The 22,844-nt window shown below is 33.1% G+C and overlaps 3 protein-coding genes across 3 annotated transcripts; 1 reads left to right on the forward strand and 2 right to left on the reverse strand.

The window, feature by feature from the left end:
- Positions 1-533: 533 nt before the first annotated feature.
- On the reverse strand, positions 534-1,702 carry LOC125819695 (uncharacterized). The gene has a single exon (XM_049499167.1). It carries the CDS (start codon positions 1,695-1,697, stop codon positions 606-608), a length of 1,092 nt encoding a protein of 363 aa, XP_049355124.1. The 5' UTR covers positions 1,698-1,702; the 3' UTR covers positions 534-605.
- A 2,465-nt stretch (positions 1,703-4,167) lies between these two features.
- LOC125819691 (kinesin-like protein KIN-13A) lies at positions 4,168-14,785 on the reverse strand. Its single transcript, XM_049499164.1, has 13 exons — positions 14,670-14,785; positions 14,299-14,536; positions 13,455-13,676; positions 12,680-12,871; positions 11,684-11,788; positions 11,523-11,600; positions 9,827-9,908; positions 8,026-8,188; positions 6,922-7,251; positions 5,782-6,000; positions 5,102-5,699; positions 4,930-4,995; positions 4,168-4,811 (listed from the first exon to the last, which is right to left on the reverse strand). Exons 2-13 carry the CDS (start codon positions 14,482-14,484, stop codon positions 4,629-4,631), a joined length of 2,424 nt encoding a protein of 807 aa, XP_049355121.1. The 5' UTR covers positions 14,485-14,536; positions 14,670-14,785; the 3' UTR covers positions 4,168-4,628.
- A 4,737-nt stretch (positions 14,786-19,522) lies between these two features.
- On the forward strand, positions 19,523-21,654 carry LOC125819701 (universal stress protein PHOS34-like). Its single transcript, XM_049499173.1, has 3 exons — positions 19,523-19,733; positions 20,481-20,697; positions 21,400-21,654. The coding sequence occupies exons 1-3, from the start codon at positions 19,562-19,564 to the stop codon at positions 21,485-21,487; spliced, it is 477 nt and encodes a 158-aa protein (XP_049355130.1). The 5' UTR covers positions 19,523-19,561; the 3' UTR covers positions 21,488-21,654.
- Positions 21,655-22,844: the final 1,190 nt, after the last annotated feature.

A 22,844-nucleotide genomic window follows, 5' to 3' on the forward strand; every position in this document is an offset into this window, starting at 1 on the left:
TGACATAATAGCCCATGGGAAAAATAAAATCTGTAACAGAGACCCCAAACTTAATAATTTAGATGAGAAGATGTTAGTGAAGTCTTGAGTGTTTGTTGGCTTTGCTTTATAACGGTGTAAATGAAGGTTACATTTAGACATCTAACAATAATTTTTAGGTGACCCGATGATGTACCAATAGTTTTTACTATTTGTATATAAAAGTTGAACACATAATTAATACCCATGGATAGTCTTGGATAAAGCACATTTTGGATTTCAATTGCTGGAATAGTGCTTCTTACGATCATCGTAAAGGACACTGTTAATGAATTTAACAAAGTGGACTCGAAAGAATATTTACATAAGGAGCAAAAATTACCAAAGTAGTTACAAAATAAAGTTATATACACAATAACTACTACACTTATTCTGTGTTTCTTTTTCCCCCTCTCACATTTTTACACACACTAGGAGCAAAAATTACCAAAGTAGTTATTAAATAGAGTTATATACAGAATAACTACTACACTTATTCTGTGTTTCTTTTTCCCTCTCTCACTCACATATATACACCCACACACGTACAAACAACAACCCTCTTTTGATAAATAAGATGTGCAAAATCATAGGATTATGCAGCCATTCTTATTCTCATTTAAGAAACTGTAATAGGGGTGAGGTATTGCCAAGGATGGTGCTGCTTGATAGTACTCATCTGGCATTGTTGAGAATGGTGGTGGTCCCTGATAATAATCATTGGGCATTGCCAAGGATGATGGCACCTGATAATAGTCATCTGGCAAAGGTGGGGCTGAGGGAATATTATCATTTGTCCATATTGTTCCCGCTGATGGAGAAATGCTATTTGGATAACAAGAACCATAACCAGTATTACCATATTGCCCATAGTAATTATAGCATGAGTTTCTACTATGTGCACAACAAGGACCAGAGTTGGGATTATTACCATATTGGCTATGGTAATAACATGAGTTTCTTCCATGTGCACAACAAGGACCCAAACTAGTAGTGTTACCATATTGGCAACATCCATGATTAAGATTATGACTTATAGCAGAGTGACCACCACAGCATGATGAAGAAGCACCACAAAGTCCACCACCATGAGAATGATCACAATGATCATGTGGAAACACTTGATCATGGGTTTCTTTCACATTTTTGGTGGTGGTGTTAATCTCCACAATTTTTTCACTAGGCCCATTTCTTGATTCCCCTTTGAAAATCACCTTGATAGTTTTGGTCACCTCCACACTTTTAACACTGGGGTCATCAGAAAATCTCTCTAGTTGTGTCATAATGTCAGGATCATTGAGTGGATCAATCACTTTCGATAGCGCGTTGACATCTTTAAGAGGTCGTTCTTGTTCGCACCAGAGTTCCGCTTCTCTCCCAACCTTTTGAAACTTGGTTAGGATCTTTCCAGGGTCTACTTTGCCTGAGATGATTACTTTTCCAAGTTCTTGATTGATTTTCACCGAACGAACCCCCTTGATATTTAGCAGCTCTTTTTCCAGTTCCCTTGCACAATACTTGCAGTGTACTTGTAGCTTGAGAGCAAAGGTGTTGAAAGGACGTGCCATTGTTTTAGTTCTCACTTCTCTATCAGCCAATATGTATAAGCCTTCTTGTTTTTGTATTAATTCAAAAATAATCCTGGGGTAAAGAAAGGCAAGAATAGTTGAGAAACGCATAACTACTACAACCCCGTGTAATCTCACAAGATGAGTATGGGGAGAAACGACATTACTATAACTGAATATTATCCAATAAAACAATTCTAAAAATTGAATGATAGAAAGATGGTTGGTGACTTTAAAAAAAACTGCAACTATAACAGCTGTATTATGAAGTTATTTCTCTATTTGTGCTTGACTGCTTGTGTAGGGTTCATGCTAATCTTCTTTGCTTATTGTTAAAATTCAGAATAAATAAATATTTCAAAGGAAAAAAAGGTTACTCCTTTCTATTTGCTGAAGATTCTTGTCTTGAACTTGAAGTACATAACATTAGATTGGGATATTTGTAGATGAATATTTAACACACGGTTTTAATAATTTGACCATTTCCACTATCTTAATTTGTGCCATAATCCGCGCTTACGTTTTTATAGAGAACCATTTTAAAATTTTGAATTAAACCATTGTATATGTAGTTGATGCGTGTGTTGACTATCTTTAGAAAAGATAATAACAACCCTTTTGGTCCCTCAATTATTGGTGAACTCTTATTTTGGTCCTTGTAATATCTGACCAAGTATATTTAACCTTTAATCAACATAAATGTGTGTTTTTTTGGCCTAGAAAAATATGTTATATTTTTATTATTTTTAAAACTATATTACCCTCAAATATTGAGTAGTAATACAGACTTAATGTTACACATAGTCTGTTAAATATAGTTATGATTGATAATTTGATAAATTTGGGAAAAAGTTGCGAGAAGCAGGATAAAAGTGCAGCACTTCAATTAATTGAAGGTTCAATAATATGCTTAGTCAGTTATAACAAAAATTAAAAATTTATTGATAATTAAGCACCAAAAGTGCTATTATATTTATACCTGAAGGCTTAAAGTGTGTGTGTGCCTCTCTGTATGTGTGTTTTTCCTGCCAAGGAAGTAATCATATTAGTTTAATCTTCAAATGTATTTGCTGGGAAAAAGGAAATAAATTCTTTGCAAGTCATTTGGTTGTAATACACTTATCTCTTCGAGCAAATTTAGGTAATTAAGATATCTTTCCATTAAAGGACTTATCTGTATACTGAATTAGACGATAGACACGGACTGTATACCGAGTCAGACACAGACTAGCTTTCATCGAACCTAACTTAAATGTTTTTAGAATAATACTCACCCCATTATATTTTATGTGACACATTTTCTTTTTTTAAGTCTGTTTTAAAAGGAATGTCACCTTATTATAGTTAGAAATAATTTGACTTTAAAATATCCCTTCTATTCTTGATAAATGATTTACAACCACACAAGTATATAAGGATGTTTTAGACCATAAGTTTTAAATCTTTCTTTTTTTTCTTAAATATCGTGCTAAGGTAAACGGTGCCACATAAATGGAAAGGAGGAAGCATCTTTTTCTTATATACCGAAGATAAATAATGGGTGTGTCGGTATGCAGGAAAATATTTTTTTTTTAAAAATAAGTGGATTTTTATGTTTATCTTCTTGTGTTTGGTATATATACAAAAAGTATTGTCCTAAAATACTTTATATATAATTTACACCAATATTATGAGAGTTGAGTGGTGGTATGTGGGGGCAATGGGGATGGGTGAGTTAGAGAATGGGGAGCATTTGTAGAATTTATTGTTTAGTAATTTTATTAGGAAAGTCTTTTTTTTTAAATTTTTTTCAAGGAACTTATTTTCCCCTCCGTTCTGAACACACCCAAAATATCTATTTATTTATTTTTAAAAAAACTTTTTTCAAGAAAATATTTTTGATGAAATACATTTTTCTTCGTACGGAACACACCCTAGATATCCATCTTTATGTCTTTTAGGACTTTATTCTAATTTCACTTTGACTTGTACTAAATCAGACACGTATCGTATACTTAATCATCTAACCTTTACTTAAATTAATGCTGACAAGTGACAACCCAATATAAATGAGAAGATTCTTTTTAAATCCTTTTATTGGGAGAATTGTATAAGATTCCTATAGACGGTCCCCAGGTAAAGCTTTTTTTCTTTTTAAGAAAAAGAAATTCAACACTATATATCTCTATCATACTTAATTAATTTTTGGAAAATTTTCACAACAACTACCGAATCCCTATTGTCAACTTCAGATTTAGTCAGGAAATTTATTACTATACTGATTGGCAGATTTGAATATGTAATTTCACCCGGCATGGAAAAAAGAAGAAGATGACCCGTCCAATATGATAGAGCACTTCACGTTTATGTAAGATTAGGAAAGAGTTGCATCTCAAGGGATATGACGTAGACAACTTACCCTAACTTCACCTGTTACAACACCCAAAAAAACCTATTTTTAGCTGTTGTGCAGTTGTCAATGTCATGGCCCAAACTTCAGGAGGGCCTGACTAGCCCAAAAAACAAGCATATGCCTCCGTTAGGAGAAACAGTTTTATTAATATCAAATAATCCTGAGGTTTGAACTTACGTAAGTGAAATAGACATAAAACATAACTGCTTGATACACAGTGAAATCATCGAATCAATAATGTTGTTACAAGAGAACAAATAGTAAAAGTTTTAGTTACAATTGAACATCTAACTTCCCAGAAACCTATGGCACAACATGGAATTCGACAACACACAGTAATAGATATGGATTTCTGTCCACATTTTTGACAAGTCCAAATTTGATCACAACAAATTTAAAAAGCTCTGAAACACCTTGTTACCTTGCCCGGAGTATATGAAGTTGCTTCACTAGTTGTATAGCATGAGTCGTTCGTCTATAGTTCCTTTCATACAATTTGTTTTCATATGCACATTGTAATTTCACCAAATGATTTGTGTATTGGCAAGAGAGAAATTAAACTACAATTTGAATAATACAAAAGGCGGAGTTGTACAAATGAGCGGGGAGAGAGAGAGGACGGTCACTTCAATTAAAAGCTCGAATGCTGTCTAGCGTGGTACCCTCTTTCTACTCAGTATTTCCTGCTCTTTTAGTCGATGCTGGAATCTGGAAAGACGAGCCTGGAGGCTGACCAGGCTTGCTGCTTTGCGCGACAACACATAGCTCAATTGTGTTACATAATTGTCGATGAGACTTCCAGGCTGATCAACTTCTGCCAACAGTTTCATTTCCTGACAGAGAAAAGCAACAATATGTTAATTATCTCAAGTGAACAATATTCCCAATATTGCAAAGAGATGGTAAAGTGCTAAGAACTTCATTAGACCAGAAAAACTAGGATGTTCTTACTTCACGAACAATCTCCATCGTATCTTCAATTTCTTTCCTGTGTGCAGCCATCAGGGCCTCTTCTTCCTTTTACAGCAGAAAGAGGAAAATTACACCGACATCAAAAAGGTCATAACTGTTATTAATGAGGATATCTTACGAGATGAGAAGTAAAAGAGCTTCATAGGCTAACCTGCAGTAATTCATTGATATTATCATCATGAGGGGGCGAAGAAGGTTCATTTTGTCCCGATCCAACACTTCTTATACTTGCATTTTGCTGTTTATAACTCATAGAGGATGACTCAGAGCTCGAGGCATCTTTTCTTGACCATTTTCCTGGCTTTTCAGGTTTCTCATCACGAGAAACTTTCCTCCGAGGTGGAGACACTTTCTGCACCTTGTCTTCTGTATCAGTTGAACTCTGCAAATTTGATGTAGACTGCATTCTTTGACCAGCTGGGACACCATAGCTATTCTTTGCCTCAAACCTGTCCCTATCCATACCACCAAAATTTGTCCCTCCATCGTCCTGACCATTGAACGTTTGATTTGAAGAAAATCTAGAGGGTTGTTTATCAAAAACATTAGCGGAATTGTATGATGTTGTTTCTTTCTCCATAACTCTTCTATTTGCTTCTGATACTTTAGATTCTTGAGGTTGCTCATAAGCATCTTCTGCCTCAGCAGAAGCAGCCAAAGTAGTCGGTAGAGAAGGTTCCTTGAATGTTGGAGTTGTTACACTTGCACTCTGATTTTTGTTGTTTCCACCTTTGGATAGACTTTTAACCCTGTAAATACAATGTTAATGGGTTCAGCGACATAATAAAAATGAAAAAAACATTCTACTGGTACAAAAAAGGCTAGAACTACCTGTCTGCATATCTTAATGTGTTGAGTGTATGTTCACATGATCCAGCATTAGGAGAAATGCAGGAAATCATAACTGTCTTTGAGTTGCCAACAAAGGAGTCACGCAACACTTCAGTGAGTTTGCTCCCACGGAACGGGATATGAAGCTGATCATTGTCAAGAGCACGAATACACTCTTTAAGAGCTAACAAGCTCTTGTTAATTTCTGCTCCCTCAATTCTAAAACCAAACAAGAATGTCAATTTCAGAGATATGCTACTTCAACATATTGGCAGAAAAGGGCCATAGAAGTGCAATTTAGGTTGGGCAGGGGGGAGGGAAAACAAGGAAAGATCGAGAATTCACGTTCTATGCATCACACGAGTTCCAAGTGTTGAATGCTAATTTATAATTTGGTTCTAACTGGCCAAAGTGAAAACTAGGTACATTTCTACAATAAAATTTAACATACTTGACACAGCCAAGAACCTTGACTTTTCCAGAGTAAAAAGTACCATCCCTTTAGCATTAAGTACAGAATAGTAATATGGAACATACAACTCTCTTGAATTTCGTCTGTAAAAGTAGAAGGAAAACAAAAAAGAACCAAGAATGTAGAAAAAAAAAAAGCCGTAGCCTTTTCTCATTACTGGAGTAATCATTCAGTACCATAAGCATTCCAGTTGGACTTATTATAAAACTATAGTAGTTCTGCATAATAACTTATTGAAATAGACCTTCTTTCCTCTTTTTTGGGGGATAAGTCTATTTCAAGAAGTTATTATGCAGAACCACTATAGTTTTAAAATAAGTTCAACTAGAATGCCTATGGTACTGAATGATTACTCCAGTAACGAGAAAAGGCAACATCTTTTTTTTCTACATTCTTGGTTCTTTTTTGTTTTCCTTCTACTTTTGCAGACGAAATTCAAGAGAGTTGTATGTTCCATATTACTATTCTGTACTTAATGCTAAAGGGATGGTACTTTTAACTCTGGAAAAGTTCTTTTCCTAACTGTGTCAAGTATGTTAAATTTTATTGTAGAGATGTACCTAGTTTTCACTTTGGCCAGTTAGAACCAAACTATAAAGAAAGAAATCTAGGCATTCCCTGAAAGGTATAATATAAAAAGCAGCCAGATTCATTCCATAATAAGGTACCTTGTTTGTCTGTCATTATCAGTAGTGTCCGCACCTCTCTCGCTACCTGCAAGGTCAATAAAGGAAATCTTTCCGATGACTTTCCCGCCTTTGGATTCATTTCCATCATTATTTCTTCTAGTGTCCTTTACTTCATTGTGTTTCTTGATGACAAGTTGTAATATCGCGTGAGATCTTGATGATTCCTCATTAGCACCAGTGGTGCCTGTACTTCTTGAAGCGTTTCCTCTCTCAATAAACTCTTTCACAACCTGTACATCTGAAACTTCAAATTCCTGGAGCCCAACGATGCAAACCTGCTGACGCCCGTCTTCTCTCATGCAGAGTTTCCTATATAAAAGCAATGTTCAGAAAAAAAATGAAATATACGTGTATCGATCATGAAGTTCCATATTGATAAAACAAAACTATAGGTTTGACAATCCTTTATTCTTCAATAAGTTGGACAACCAAGACTACTAAAAATGATATTGTGGTGCTGGCAAGGGCAGATAGTGGAGAAGAGACGAAGACAAGATTAAGAAATCATTCCTTTATGCATATTATCGACTGTATGGGTAGAGAGGAACTGTAGAACTTTTGTAGCAAAAAGAGGACTATTTCTTAAGTAGATCTTAAATGCATTTTGACCATTAAGCTTTTGGTAGAAACATTGTAAATAGCTTTGATAAAATCATCGAATTTTTTTACTCACTTTAACTCGTTGGGGGAGTCAGCCAGGGACTTTTGAACTCTATTAATACCCCCTTTGTACTGTTAATTAACAAAATTACTTATTTAAAAAAAAGAAAAGCAATTGGACAACCAAGACAACACACTCGACCACTGGATTGACATGTTTTTTGTCATCAATCCTTTAGGACACATAGGCCTTCAAGTGTCTTCCTCTCCGCTTTTATCATCCTTTATCTTTTGTGGAAAATTTTCTACAAGATTAGATACCACCACAGAGTGAATGTTGGAGAGACCCATTCAGAGGCTCAATATTGCCCATTCTCATTTTTGTGTTATGCAACAACGTACTTGAAAAGAGAAAATATAACCCATTTATAATATCTATAGACAATCAAATGAAAGCTTTTCAATGCAGGTAAGAATACTAACTTTCTTTCACTGAGAAGATCGAACAGTTTCCCACCATATATTTCAAAAAAGCTGAGCCACAACTTGAACCTCTGATTACGATAAATTGGCTGATGCAACAATCTAACAAGATCCTCTGCAGCTCTGAGAGGCAATGGTTGCATTGTGTATGTCTTACCACTACCTGAACCATAAAGAAAGAAAGGAAAAAACATCAATTCTGAAATAACCGATTGAGGAGCTGCCCACAATAGCAACAGCCAACGATACAAAGAAACTAGCAGTGATAAGAAGCAGAAATTTTAAACCAAAGACGGTGAAAAATTCATAAAATCGCGTGTACAGTAAAACATGTAACTCCCTCCTGACTAGAGCTGTCAAAATGGGCTTGCCCAACCCAACCCAACCCTAACAGGCTAGAGAGTTAAATGGGTTGGGACGGGCTAGCCCTTTTAATTAAAGGGCCTATAAAATAGCAGTCCAACCCAGCCCTAAGCGGGCCACGGGTTGGGACGGGTTGGCTCTTAAAAAAAAAAATGAACAATATTACTCTCTTAGAAAGAGTATCTAAGAGTATCGAACGTTGATGTCTATGAACACAACATCAATACATACAAATTTTCATTTATGAATCACACACTTTGGTGAATGCTTACAAAAATACATTTATGAATCACACACTTCGGTGAATACTAACAAAAATACATAATAGTCAACATAAGATTTAGCGGAAAAATGTTGATCATTCCACCATTCCTCCCACAAAAAACTAGCTAGTTTAAAAGACTTGATTTTTTATTTTTAAAAATATTTATTGATAAAAACTTTACAAATAAAACACTACTAAAAATATATAAAAAATATTTTTAAATATTCATATCCCACGGGCTGGCCTCTGAGGCTTGCGGGTTGGGCCTACGAGGCTAGCGGGACAAATGAGGCTAGGCTAAAAAGCCTCGTTCCTAAATGGGCCAAAAAAATTAGGCCCAACCCCAATTAATTCAAGGGTTGGGTTGGGCCGGCCTAGCGGGCCAAGCCCATTTTGACAACTCTACTCCTGACCATGCAAGAAAGATGTAGGGCAGAAAATCATAATGTACTTTTATAATTTCAAACATCTAAAAGCAAAAATATGAAGAATAAGTGTGACAAATCGTTCAAGTCCAGAACGAAAAGATGAATAAAATAATCTAACATCGACTAGATTAATGCTGTTTATAAGCATTCTGGTCCAACAAGTGTAGATCCTAAACAATTTCTCTTTTTCTGGTAGTAAAAGTCACATATTTAAGGGTTCAGAAACATGCAAACGTCAACCTGAAAGCAAGGAACTGGAAACTCGAAAACCAGATAATCTCAAATTTAGAAATATTTTTTCTGAAGGTGATCTCAGATTCAGATAAAGAAAATTGGAAGCAGACTTCATTTGCTACCAATAGCATCAACAAAATTGTGAATTTAAAATTCAATGTTCAAATTAATATTCACCTTGAGATATCAATGAAGTCAGTAGATGCTCAACTACTTGTGCCTAAGAGGATGTAACTTTCTTCTACTCTGTAAGTCATGCATGAACATATACTTGCTGAACTTTAAAGGGAAATTCTTAGAAGGGTAAATAGAACATTTGACATCCTCACATTCCAATGGAAGATATTTCAAAATTACGGGACCCTTCTAAAAATTCAGTGGAATTTAAATGACCTAAAGTACAAACACCAAAGTACATATAAAAAGTATTTAATGAGCTAAATGTGAGAAAATAAATGAGTGGCTTCTACTGAGAAAATAAATTAAAACACGCAAAGAAAATATGTCAAACCTGTCTGGCCATAAGCAAAACATGTTGCTTTTGTGCGCTGAAAGATGGTAGGAATTATTGGCTCCACAGTGGCGCGATAAACCTGTGAAGTGCATGAGGAAAGATAATGTTTGAGCATAAAATTCGAATATAAGCATATAAAACCACATGAACAAACTCACTGGTTCTCCATTTATAAAAACAGAGAACCTGACAGTTTTAATGCATAAAACAATCCAGTAGAACCATTTGCTCACAAAGTCCATTTGCCTAAGGATGCTCAACAAAATATTCCAATTTACATGATCATAGGCTTTCTCTATGTCTAGTTTGCACATACCACCTCTTCTCCCTTCAATCTTGAGTCTATACATTCACTAGCTATTAGAGCTGAATACATAATTTCTCTCCCTTTTATGAAGGTCATTTGATGTTTGTTCACCAGCTTGTGAACCACCTTTTTTCAGTATTTCTGTCAGTATCATAGCAAGATTCTTGTACCCCCCCCCCCCCCCCCCCCCCCCCAAATCAAACTGATTGGTCTATAGTCCTTCAATTCAGAAGCACCAACTTTCTTAGGAATTAGAGCTATAAAGGTGGCATTGAAGCTCCTTTCAAAGGTTTGATAAGTGTGAAAGTATTGGACAGTACTAATGATGTCTTCCTTCAACAGAACTCAGAAAGAGAGAAAAAGGGTCATAGGAAATCCATCTGACCCAGGTGCCTTTTCCATAGCACATAATTTGATACTCTCTAAAATCTCTTCATCTAAGCTGGGTTAGTTATATAAATCCTCTAAATCCATTTTGTTCTATTCAATCCCATTCTTTCCAATTCCAGTAAACTATTTGTTTCCTTAAGCAAATTAGGGGTTCACATTGACATACAAATAGCTAACCAAATTAGACTAAATAAAGAATAAAGACCTAATGGAAGTGTAACAGAAAAACATTAAGGTTTTATCTTACTGGTTGGCATCTCTTATATGATCCTTTTCTTTCATTATGTTACATTATTAGCTAAGTCGGTATTGAACTATTGATTATGAGAGATTGTAGGTTATTACAATAACTTCCATCCACATAATTTTTAGTCTACCTTATTCTTTTTTAGCAACTCTTGTCATCGTAGTGTCACACCTATTGACTTATGCACTAGGAGGTCCATTTAGTACATTGCTAAACCATCTCAACCCTCTTTCATTTTTCCTCCATATGTGTTACTTGCACTCTGTCTAATGTAATTACTTATAATCATGTTTCAATCTTGTATAAAGGCACACTATCTTACCATCACATTAATATAACACAAAGGTTGTGGATATGTTTCATCTTAGAGGCCAAATTCACTCTCAAATAACATTGCTCATCTCATGATTGTCTTTCTAGGTATCTTCTTATCGCAGAGCAAGCACTCCCCATTTTTAACATCATAGTTTAATTCTCTGTGATACATCTTCATCTATCATGCCATTCTCCTAAAAGGTTGATCCTAGATATCAAAATTATTTGCATTTAGGCATGACAATAAATCATAAATTATGGAGAAAAAAAGAACTTTGCTGACAATTACATATTTTTGAGTTTGTCAGAAGAGTCCTCCAACTATTTTGGACAAAAGATTGAAGGCAGCCTGTATCATTTTCAAAATTGTTGTTTGGACAAACATAAAATTCTTCTTTGTGATTAACTTCTATTAAAAAGTGACAAAGTAATACCTCATCATTTGTTATGTACTCATCTAGAACAGCATCAAAACAGAACTCATGCTTTTCCACGTAAGCAGTCAAGTCCACCTTCAATAATGAAACAAATTAACAAACCATAGTTAGTCTCAAACATAGGTTGATTCATAAATCAGAATCAATGGATTCCAAACCTTTAATTTGGGTTCATGGACAGAAAGAGAAGAATTGTCAGACACAGTGACAATGTCATCCTCCTTCCGAGAAATTTCTTTCTTGTTTAACGGTCTTTTGCGCACCTGGACAAACATCATGATCAATCTTAGGAATATTAGACGGGAAGTAACGCAATATATCAACTGCACTGCCATATGAGACACATAGAAAGGGGTCAAACAAAGATCAAACAAAAAATAGTAACAAAATATTTTAATAGTACAAACAAATAAAACTTAATCAACACACAGTAATATGGAAGGGAAACTACAAAAATATAATTACGATGCGATTTTCCAAACACAACCAATTACGCCATAAAACTGGAAAACATTGGAAATTGCTATCATCCCCAAACAACATATATCTATAAACTTCTAAGGCTAATTTACTCTATAACTTAAACCGATGTGGGAGCTTAAGAGGATTGAAGATAATAATGTAATACCTACAAATGTCAACATATGAGTCATGCAGCTGAATTACCAAATATATGTACGTACTATTATTTCAAGTTGCACATGGATTACCCTATTCTCCAAAACTACCCAGGCGCAGCGAAACTAGAAAAGTAAATACAGGCCTTAGAGACCTCAAAATTATGCATGGGAAGTAGGCCATTGAGTTATATAGTTCTCACTTCTCACCAATCTTGAAGCAAGTGACAACTTGTTTCAAGTGTTATAGGCAACTAAATTGACACTCCACATGATTGAATAAACCATGAGGATCTTCATACCTAAGAATCAGTTCGTTTATACCTATCAGGAAAGAGAAAAAATGTCATCTCATTTCTAGTACAACCACAAATATTTCTAATTCAGCTGTTCACAAAGGTGATCAGAGATTTCAAACGTTCACACTTTACCACGCAGAAAATGTAAACAACTCTGGGTTTTCGCAGCCTCAATGATGTTTCAGTATCATAACATAAAATGTGCCCATAATTGATTGCTCATGAACAAGTGACATACCACTACTTTAATTTTTGCCACATTGTTTTCCCTTGTGTTGCTTTCCTTTTCAACTATGGGTAACCCAGCTACAGCATCAGTGTCTGGTTGTGCTTTTTGCTGCCGATGGGTCGGGGCATCAAAGTTATTATCAAATGCTCCATTCGGTGCAGGCATGAATGATGACTGCTCAAATGGTTCTGAAATTACATGCTATACAGAAAATAAAGCAACAATTATTGAACAGCAATTGCCTCTAGACAACAAGTAAGCAGCACTTATGGTCTTCACTCTTTGCATAAATAAGATTCAATGCCAATAAGACTACATTATAGATCTTCGACCAGTATGTGAAAAGCTCTAACTTCAATATGGTATCTTTGCACAATAATCTCCGGATCTTAAATTTTCAAACAGTTTACTGTTAAGAATAACCAATATAATTAAGATTCTTGTGTCAAGTGACCGTAGTAATCCAGATAATCTTATACATGGAAGAGGATACGAGATAGTTCAGCTACTATTAGATAGCTTCCCATAGAATGGTCAAAGAGACTCCAAATAGAGAACAACTACATTTTTAAATTAAACATACTCGGTACACCTACTTTCCTGTCTTGTTTCTCCTTTTCTCTTTTACCCCCAGGATGGGGATGGAGTGTGGTTGATGGCAGAAAGGGCTATCAAGTTGTAAGCCAGCTAGAGGATTGCTAGTCCAACCTATGTTCCCAGCAAAACTACATTCTAACAGGAGCAATGAATGTGCTCAATATGAATCCAACTAGTATTTCCATACCTCAGATAAGAGCTCTGTATCATCCATAGAATGCAGATCCAGAAGTCCAGCACCAAAGTCTCCTCTGAATTCCGGAGAGTAAAAACCATCAGATGGTCCAATACCTCCGGAGCTTTCGGCAGTAGGAGTATATGGATCGGATGCAGATTCACCATTAAAGTTGAGGTTTCTCATTAGTTTGAAAAGCCTCTGCTTCTCTTCCATAGACTGAGCCCCATATCCCTTCAAATAAAATTCCAAGCTTCACAATTATTAACAAACACGATATGGCAACATCCAAACAAGAACAAGAATGCTAAAATAAAATTCCATGACCCAGAAGCGTAAGAAAGAAGGCTTGAGGCAAACAAAATGATCAATATTGATCCTTAGATAAAACTCCTCAATGTTGTGACTCACAGTAGCCAGAAATGCAACCAGACTAAGGCCAGTGGAGCTTAGCACAGAGCACTTTTCAATGACAGGAATGGTAAATCATTCAGACTAAGCACTAAACAACATGCAAGTCACATCTATTTGTGAATTCAAAATAGTGTAAACCAAATATTGAGAAGAGCTTTTAGACACTACAGTGGGCAAAAGCTGAGACAATTAAATTTAAGCTAATGTAGCAATTATACTGAGCAGTGCTAAACTGCGTGTACTTAAACTATAACGTCCACATTTGAACAAAATGTAAGCAATATTAATTTTACACTTGGGAACTTTTATTACATCAACTACGTCTCAATCTCAAACTAGTTCCGATCAACTATATGAAACCTTTATATACCTTATGTGCTATTCAGGACCATCTTATGTCCAATATTAAACAACTTATCAAGGGCCATTAAGGGAATATTACCTGCATAAGTAGGAGGCGGTGATCGACACCAGTAGAAGCCATTGGAGAGGCCAGATGCTGCAAGCCGGCTGACTGAAGCCATCGCGCCATGACAGCATCTCCGGCATCACCAGCAGGGCTGGCATTGCCCTGCTGATCATACAGAGCAGTAGCCGCCCCGTTGCTCTGCTGCATCTGGCCACCCATGTGGCGCTGGGATCTGCGTTGCGGCGCCAATTTCACGATCTGTTATTACACACTTAAACAACAACATTTCACCAAAAAAAAATCACATCATCAAAACTTAGCAACTACACCAACAACAACAACAAAAAAACTCAAAAAAACTGTAGATCGTAATTGAATAACAAATCTATGATATAGAAACTCACCTGGAGGCGAAAAATCGAAATCAAAGCAGCAAGCAGCACATTTACGTACTTAAACGTGAACAAAACGACTCCGTTTATGAATCGATAAACGCAATTATTTGGATTCAAATCGTCCTAAACACACAATGCATGTTAAAAATCTCATAAATCCATCAATAAAAAACAAAATCAACCACATAAAATAATTAAAATTTGCAAAATTATACACATACACAGAGAGATACATTATAGATAATTATGAATATGAAAATTGCCAGTACCTTATAGAGATGAAGAAAGTGAAATTCCGCGATCTGCAGAAATAGATCTGAGAGCGACAGAGCAAAATAAAAAGCCCTAAAATTTGTTTGGTTGAATTCAATGTAGAGAATTCATGGAAGCAAATGATAATAATGGAGAGAGAAAAAAGAGTATCCCTTTTATCATGATGAACTAAAATTCATTTCTAATTTTCATGACTAAGAAATTATTATATATATTTATTTATATTTATATTTTTTTAATTATTTTTATTTTGTATATTTGAGTCTTGGAAAGTACTTTTTCTTTTGTTATATATATTTGCTGACATGGTTATTTTTCTTTGGAAATTGCATTTTTTATCCTTTAATTATTAGAATATCTTTATTTTAGTCCTCGTGATATTTGATAAGAAATATTTCACCTTTAATTAGTATAAACATATATATTTTTTAATTCCATGTGAAAACAGAGGCGGATTTACTGTTATCGGTGTGGGTTCTAGGAATTTAGTAACTTTTTTTTGAAATTCTATAATTGTATTTGTATTGAAATTTTTTGTTAAATGTATTAATTACTGTACATGAAAACCAAATAACAACATGGATAATTGGTTCTGCGGTGAGGAAGGCACCAACTGAAGTACATGCATTCATGTCGATTAATGTGGGATCGAATTAAAGTTTCTCTTAGTACTAACATATGAGAAGTTAAAAGTTTAGTAGAGTATGTTATTTTTGTGGAAATTTCCAAGTTTCTTTTTGAAATTCTTTGAATGCGTCATGATCATGTGTAATAATTTGCAAATCACATGGGAAATGTAACTCATCGATGCTATAATCTCGAATGAAATTTGTATCAACTTAGCCCTCCTTACATGTTGAGTTCCCAAATTGATGAAGGGCAAATGAATATTTTAATTAGTTGAAGATCAAATATATAAATATATAATATTATATTGACCAAAATTTAAGTTCAACATTGAATGAGGGACTAAAATGTGATTATTCCTTCTCCTTTAATTTATTTAGTTAACAAACATATTAAACAACTAAATTTTGCAGAGTGGGGCTTTATTAATGTCCCAAGGTTGTTGTCTTGTTGATGCCAATTGTTGCATCCTTCATATGAAAAATTATTATAATAATAATAATAAAATTAACAAAATAGGAAAAGACAATATAGCACTAGACTATGAATACTAAAATTCACTAAATAATTATGCAATACACTAAAATTGAAATTACAATGCAAAAAAACTAAGGTTATTATAAAGGGATAGTAAATAATAAGCAATGAAAAGCAATAACAATTCTTATTAGATTGGTGAATCACATGGATCATTGCGTCTACATAGCCAATACAAGACACAAAATAAATAAACTAAGATATGTGTTTACATTTTACGATAAAAAGCATTGATGAATCTAGAGAGTGGGAGTGATTTAGAAAGAATTGTAGTAAGCATTATTTCAAGGGAATAGTTTCAATAGTTCGAGATCTAATTATCAAATATATATAATCATAGTTGATAATCATCAAATATAGTAAGAGTTTTTAAAATTTGCTTTGTATCAATAACATAATTAGGGGCAGAGGCCTAGTAAAAAGGTTGAGGAATCATCTGGCCCTCTTTGGTAAAAAAGTAAATCGTTACACATTGTTAAAATATTTTTTTGTGTATGTATAGTAGATGTTGAATTCATTTTGATCTCTTCGCGTGTTTACTTTTTCTATTTTGAATCTCTTTAGTGAAAATTCTGACTCCGTCACTGAAAACAATAATTTCTAAATCGCTATGTGTAATGATACAATAATTCGCTTTGTATCAGTGATACAACAATTTACTTTAAGAGCAAATTTCAAAAACTATTCTATCGTTCATATAAATCGATTTTCAAAAACTCTCGTTATATTTGATAATTTCTTTGAACTCTCTATATGTTTGATAAGAAGACGTACTCATAACTTGATGGGTTAGTGCACCAGTAGCGGGAGATGTGTCCCAAGTCCCAACTTAATATATTTAATTTTTAATTTCATTTTAAAGATTAATTAAATAATTAATTATATTGAAAACAAGAAAATAATATGTTTATACTACTTCTTGAGTAACAAAATACAAAATCAATAAATATCTCAAGTATTTGAGTAATTTATATATCTTGCCACGATGACAATGATTACTCAACGTGCGTGATAGAAAATTATGTGCTGACATAAATAATGATGTTAAGTTTACTAGAAAATAATAATAATATATATAGGTAGGGGTGTTCACGGTTTGGATAAAAACCGATCCAAACCGAAAAATCGAACCAAATCGATAAAATAAAACCGATTTTATTTGGGTTTGATTTGATTTGGTTTTAGATTTTTGAAAACCAATAGTATTTGGTTTGGTTATGGTTTTATTTGAAAAAATTGAAGAAATAATCAAACCGAACCGATGAATTATACATATATTTTATTAATATACATACTTAATATATTGTTTTTATAAACAACTTTAAAGATCTTATATATATTTTCATTAAAATTTCTTTATAATTTACTTATTGAAAGCAAAAATGCCTAAGATGAAAATATTTATCTTATTGATTTCATGTATATGAGTGTCTATGACAATTCTTTGTGGGACTGAAAATGTTATTTTCTCTTCCTTCTAGGTCAATATAGTGAATTTTAAAGCTTATTGATAGTAAATTTAGTGATCGAAAGTTTAGTAATTTAAGTCATTCTAACTATTTTTCGTTTTGAATGGATTGTTGTCACTTTTTCACATTTTGAATGAATTGTTTCTTTTATTTTGTGTATGGTTAATAACCAAATAGCCGAACCAAACCAAACCGAAACCGATAACCACCAAACCGATAAATGTATATTATATTTGGTTTGGTTTGGTTTTGATAATTTTAAAACCGATTAAGTTGGTTTGATTTTGATTTTGACCAATAACCGATCCAAACCGATCCGTGAACACCCTTATATAATAGTTAAATACAGTAGAATATATATTTTGTGAACTTGAGGAAATCAGTTTGGTTAGACTTAAAATAGTCTCTTAAATATATTTTTGAATAATTTATGTTTTTAAAATTTATCAAGAGTTAGTACGATTTATTGAGGACTACGAAGAAAAAAGTTTTCATGTGAACTAACATTTAAAAATGTAGTTTCTGCATATATTTTTTTCTTGATATTTTTGGTCAATTTCTAGTATCTAGTGTTTCTGATATATATGTCTAAATTAATAGATGTGGGAAAAAGTGAATTGATTAACTAAAATACATAATAAATAAATTAAAAAGAGAGAAATGAAAGGAAAAGAAAAAGTCCAAAAATTAAAGGTCATGGCTTTCCCTTTATTTTCTCTCTTTAAATTTGATTTTCTTTGTTTTGTATTGAGTTGTGCTTGGCATGAAGCAATATCTGTCATTTTCACAATTAGTTGATCTATTAAAAAAGAAATAAAACTGTCTCTATCTACTTTCGATTTCAATTTAAAGAAATGAATTAAAAATAAAAGGATAGAAAAAATAAATAAATAAAGATTTGATGTTCTATCTATCTTTGATTCCACGCACAAAATGCAACGCCAATTATTTTTGTTAATTTGAGTACACTTTAATTAATTTATCGAACAATTTACTCAAACCACTAACAACGTAAGCGTGCATTATTGTATTATATGCACATAGTGCAACACACACATTTATTTATTTCTTTGTTCATAATTTGGTGGATGTGTATTCATGTTCTTTTAATTCACACATACTTTAAAGAAAGTCATCGAACAATTTATTCAAGTCACAAACAAAAAGTAATCGTAAATGTGATTGTATTGCATGCACATAATGCAACACAATTTTTTTCCTTACTTTGGTGGACTTGAACTCATGTTCTTTTAATTTATGCCCAATTTAATTAATTCATTGAACAATTTATCAAAGCCACTAACAAGACAAGCGTGGATAATTATATTGCATGCAGATAATGCAACAAATTATTTTTTTTCTTCTTAATTTGATAGATGTGAACTTATCTTTTTATTTACACGCATTTATCGAACAATTTATTCAAGCCTCCAACAACATAAGTTACGTGGATAATCATTGTATATTGCATGATATAATTGAACGCATACAATACATTACATGTTAATTTATTTATTTTAATTTGATGGAACTAGGCTCGTGTCATTTAATTTATGTGCACTTTAATTAATTTATCGAATAATTTATCAAACCACAAACAAAGTAAGCTAGCATGTTTGATTGGATTGCATACAAATAATGCAACACACATTATTCTTTTCTTAATTTGATGGATATGATAAACTCATATTCTTTCAGCTTACATATATTTTAACTAACTTTTCTTATTGTCGATCGGTGTACATAAAATGAATCCAAATCCTCTCCATTACAAATGGTTTTTCGACATGTGTTCCTTTTATAGGCACCCCTTTTCTCCCTTCTTGACGAACTAATGTCCATAAAAACTTTTTAGATCCATTTCTAAAGGATCACATTTGTTTTCTTTTTCAAAAATTAAATTACAATATAAACCTTCAATATTCATCACTATATATTCCTAATTATTATAAAAACACAAAATATTTTTAATCTTGCATAAATAATTGTGTAACAATGGGAGAAAAACAAGTGATGATTTTTGCTCTAGATGATAGTGATCATAGTTATTATGCCCTTGAATGGACTCTTGATCATTTTTTCCCATCTCCATCAATTTCCAATTTTAAACTTATAATTATTCATGCAAAACCTACTCCAACTTCTGTTGTTGCAATTGCTGGACCAGGTATTATTAATTATTTTCCATATTTGTACAAGTTATTGGTGAATTTTTATTTTTTTTCATTTGCTTTCTTCTATTGTTGAATGACATTTTGGTTATAATTTGGTTATTAACTCCTAGGCCATTTCTTTTCTCTATTTTTCAATGTTGTATGAATAAGTGGATGTACTACTATTTAAATTTGATGGAGTACTCAATACAAATATATAGTTTTTAAAAAAAAAGTAATATGATGTTTGAATCAACTTACGTTGCACGTATTGATTATTTCACGTAGTATGTGTTATCTAGCCCTCCCATCAATAGATCAGGAATTGAGAATGACGGGGCACCACTATCTTTTAGACGTGATTTTTTTCTTTTTATAATATAGACATATTTTTCTCCCTTCCAATAATATAGATGTGTCAATTAACTAACAAGCAACCATGCACTTCAACTTTGAATATGTACATTTAAGTACCTCAACTCGTCTCTGATGTATCAGCTGAACACTCAACTTACAAAACGATCATTTAAACACCTCTAAAATTTATGTGACATGTCAGCGTTAAGTGTCCATGAGACGATGCAATGGGGCAGAATTGGAATGTTTAGTTGCCAGTTGAGATCAAGTTAATATGTCTAGATGTGTACCCTCAAAGTTAGAGTTCTTACTTGCCAACTTAATGCCGATTTTGTTAGAACTACTTATTTCCTTTTCCTTTTTGCCATCTCATTACTAAACTCAACTTCTTTAATGTTGTATAGGTACAAGTGACATGTTTACATTGGTAGAAACAGACATTACAAAGGCTGCCCAAAAAACTATTGACAAATCTAAAGAATTATGCAAGACTAAAGGGGTGTCAAATGTAGCATGTGAAATTCTTGAAGGTGATGCTAGGAATGTTATTTGTGAGGCTGTTGAAAAATATCATGCCTCTATTTTGGCCATGGGAAGTCATGGATATGGAGCTTTTAAAAGGTACAAAATAGAAAAGGAAAAAAAAAAGAATAATTACAACTCTCTTTGTCTTTAAAAAAATGTTCAACACTTCCATCTCTCCAAAATCGAAATTAATAACATGTTTGACCAAGTTTGTGAAAAGTTTAAAATATTTTTCTTAAAGTGTTTATTTTAGAAAGCTGTTTGATAATTTTTTTAGGAAATTAAGAATAAGTGACTTAAGTAGTAGTAGTAATAGTAGAAGGTAGTTTTTTAGAAATTGAAAAAAAATAGGTTTTTTTTTCGTAAAGCACTTTTGAAACCTTGATCAAACACAATTTTTAAATGAACTATTAAATCTAGTTGATTCTATTGGAAAGTTAATCATATTGACTAAGTATCAATTAATAAATTTGAATAAAAGAAGTATAAATACCACCAAGGGGTATACTATTAATGATATAAATTAATGGAGTTTTTCTTTATCCTTGACAAAGATCTCGAGTTAAAATTTCAATAATGGACATGATGCCCTTAAGGGCTTTTCCTCCTTGAATGGATTTTATGAAGTGCAACTTTGAATTAGTCGACCCAGTAAATTTCTAATACCAGATAATTATATTTAAAAAAGTACAATAAAGTACCCATAATCACTTGAGAGTTTAATTTTCTTTCTCAATATTTTTCTTAATTTTTACTGGAAATTATTGATTAAATTTCATTGTTCTATGCTATATACAGGGCTGTTTTGGGTAGTGTAAGTGACTATTGCTCTCACCATGCTCATTGCTCTGTGATGATTGTGAAGAAGCCAAAGCCAAAAGTTTAAGACAACTTTTTTTTGCCCCCCATGAGTTAATTTTCTTGATTTATATAGAATTAAATCTAGAACTTTCTAATATATTTTTTTAGTTGACATTCTCATATTTAGTAAGTGGTGTATCCAAAATTTTGCATTCTTTGTACTATGAAAGTAAATGACAATAGAATCCTATACTCAGTATGATTTGCATGTTGTTATTAAGTTGTTCCTAGCATTATCGAATGTTGTGATAGAGTGATAAGTACTTTTTTATTTTTAATTAGAAATTTTAAGTTCAATTAGTAGAAAGCGATTTACCCTAAAATAAAAATTTTCGGCACAAATTAGATATACTTAGTTGGTCTGAATTGTACAAGATCGAATCCTGACCTTAAAAGTCATCCTTTCAAGTCTTTTCAATTCTTTTTATCTTTTTATTGGACTATTGACTTTCAAACATTCTAGTCTGACATTCACTAATTTACTTTTTATGATAATTAATCTATGATGAGGAATTCAATAAGTATGTTGATATCTATCTAAATTAGACAAAATCAATGAGGTTTGGGGAGGATATAACATACACAAACTTTAATACCATCTCGTAGAGATAGAGATGTTGTTTTCAAAAGATCTTTAGCTCAGATTATGCAACACATTCGGGTACACATAAGAAGGAGACAGTAAAGAGAATATGACAAATAACAAGGTAAAAGTGCAAAGTACCAGAAAGAAGTCGAAAATAAAAATAAAATAATGTGATATTCAAAACACATTAAACAACATACTAGAATAGATTATAGAAAACAATAATAAATAATGACAAAATAAAAACAAGAACTACAATAATAATACAACTAGTACCATGACAAATACCAGTCACTCTAAGCAAGACAACACTACATTACCTACTAACTTTCTAACCTAATACGTATCCTCCACACTCTCCTATCTAAGGTCACGTCCTCGATAACATGAAGTTGCATCATATCATATCTTATCAGCTCTCTACAATACTTCTTCGGCCTACCTCTCCTCGTACCATCTACAACCAACTTCTCACACCTTCTTACTATGCGTCTACGCATCTCTTCACATGTCCAAACCATCTTAGTCTAGCTCGCTTCACTCATTTTGTCCACCACAGAGCATATGGTAAATCATGTAGTAGCTTGCTATATCTTTATCCTAGTTGGCAATGCTTAGGTGAAGATATTAGCCCCACACGTGGCTTGCACGCCACGTCACTAAAAAAAATGAGTTGTTAACTCTTGAGGATATTTGTGGTCTCTTGGGAAAACAACGGGACTTTTTATCCTAAAATAAAGCATAGGGTATAAATGGTCTATTTCATATTTCAGGGATAATTTTTACTATTTTTTAT

This window comes from Solanum verrucosum, unplaced genomic scaffold (assembly GCF_900185275.1).
Source record: "Solanum verrucosum unplaced genomic scaffold, falcon-dt-bn FXZP01000255.1, whole genome shotgun sequence".
Lineage (NCBI taxonomy): Eukaryota > Viridiplantae > Streptophyta > Magnoliopsida > Solanales > Solanaceae > Solanum > Solanum verrucosum.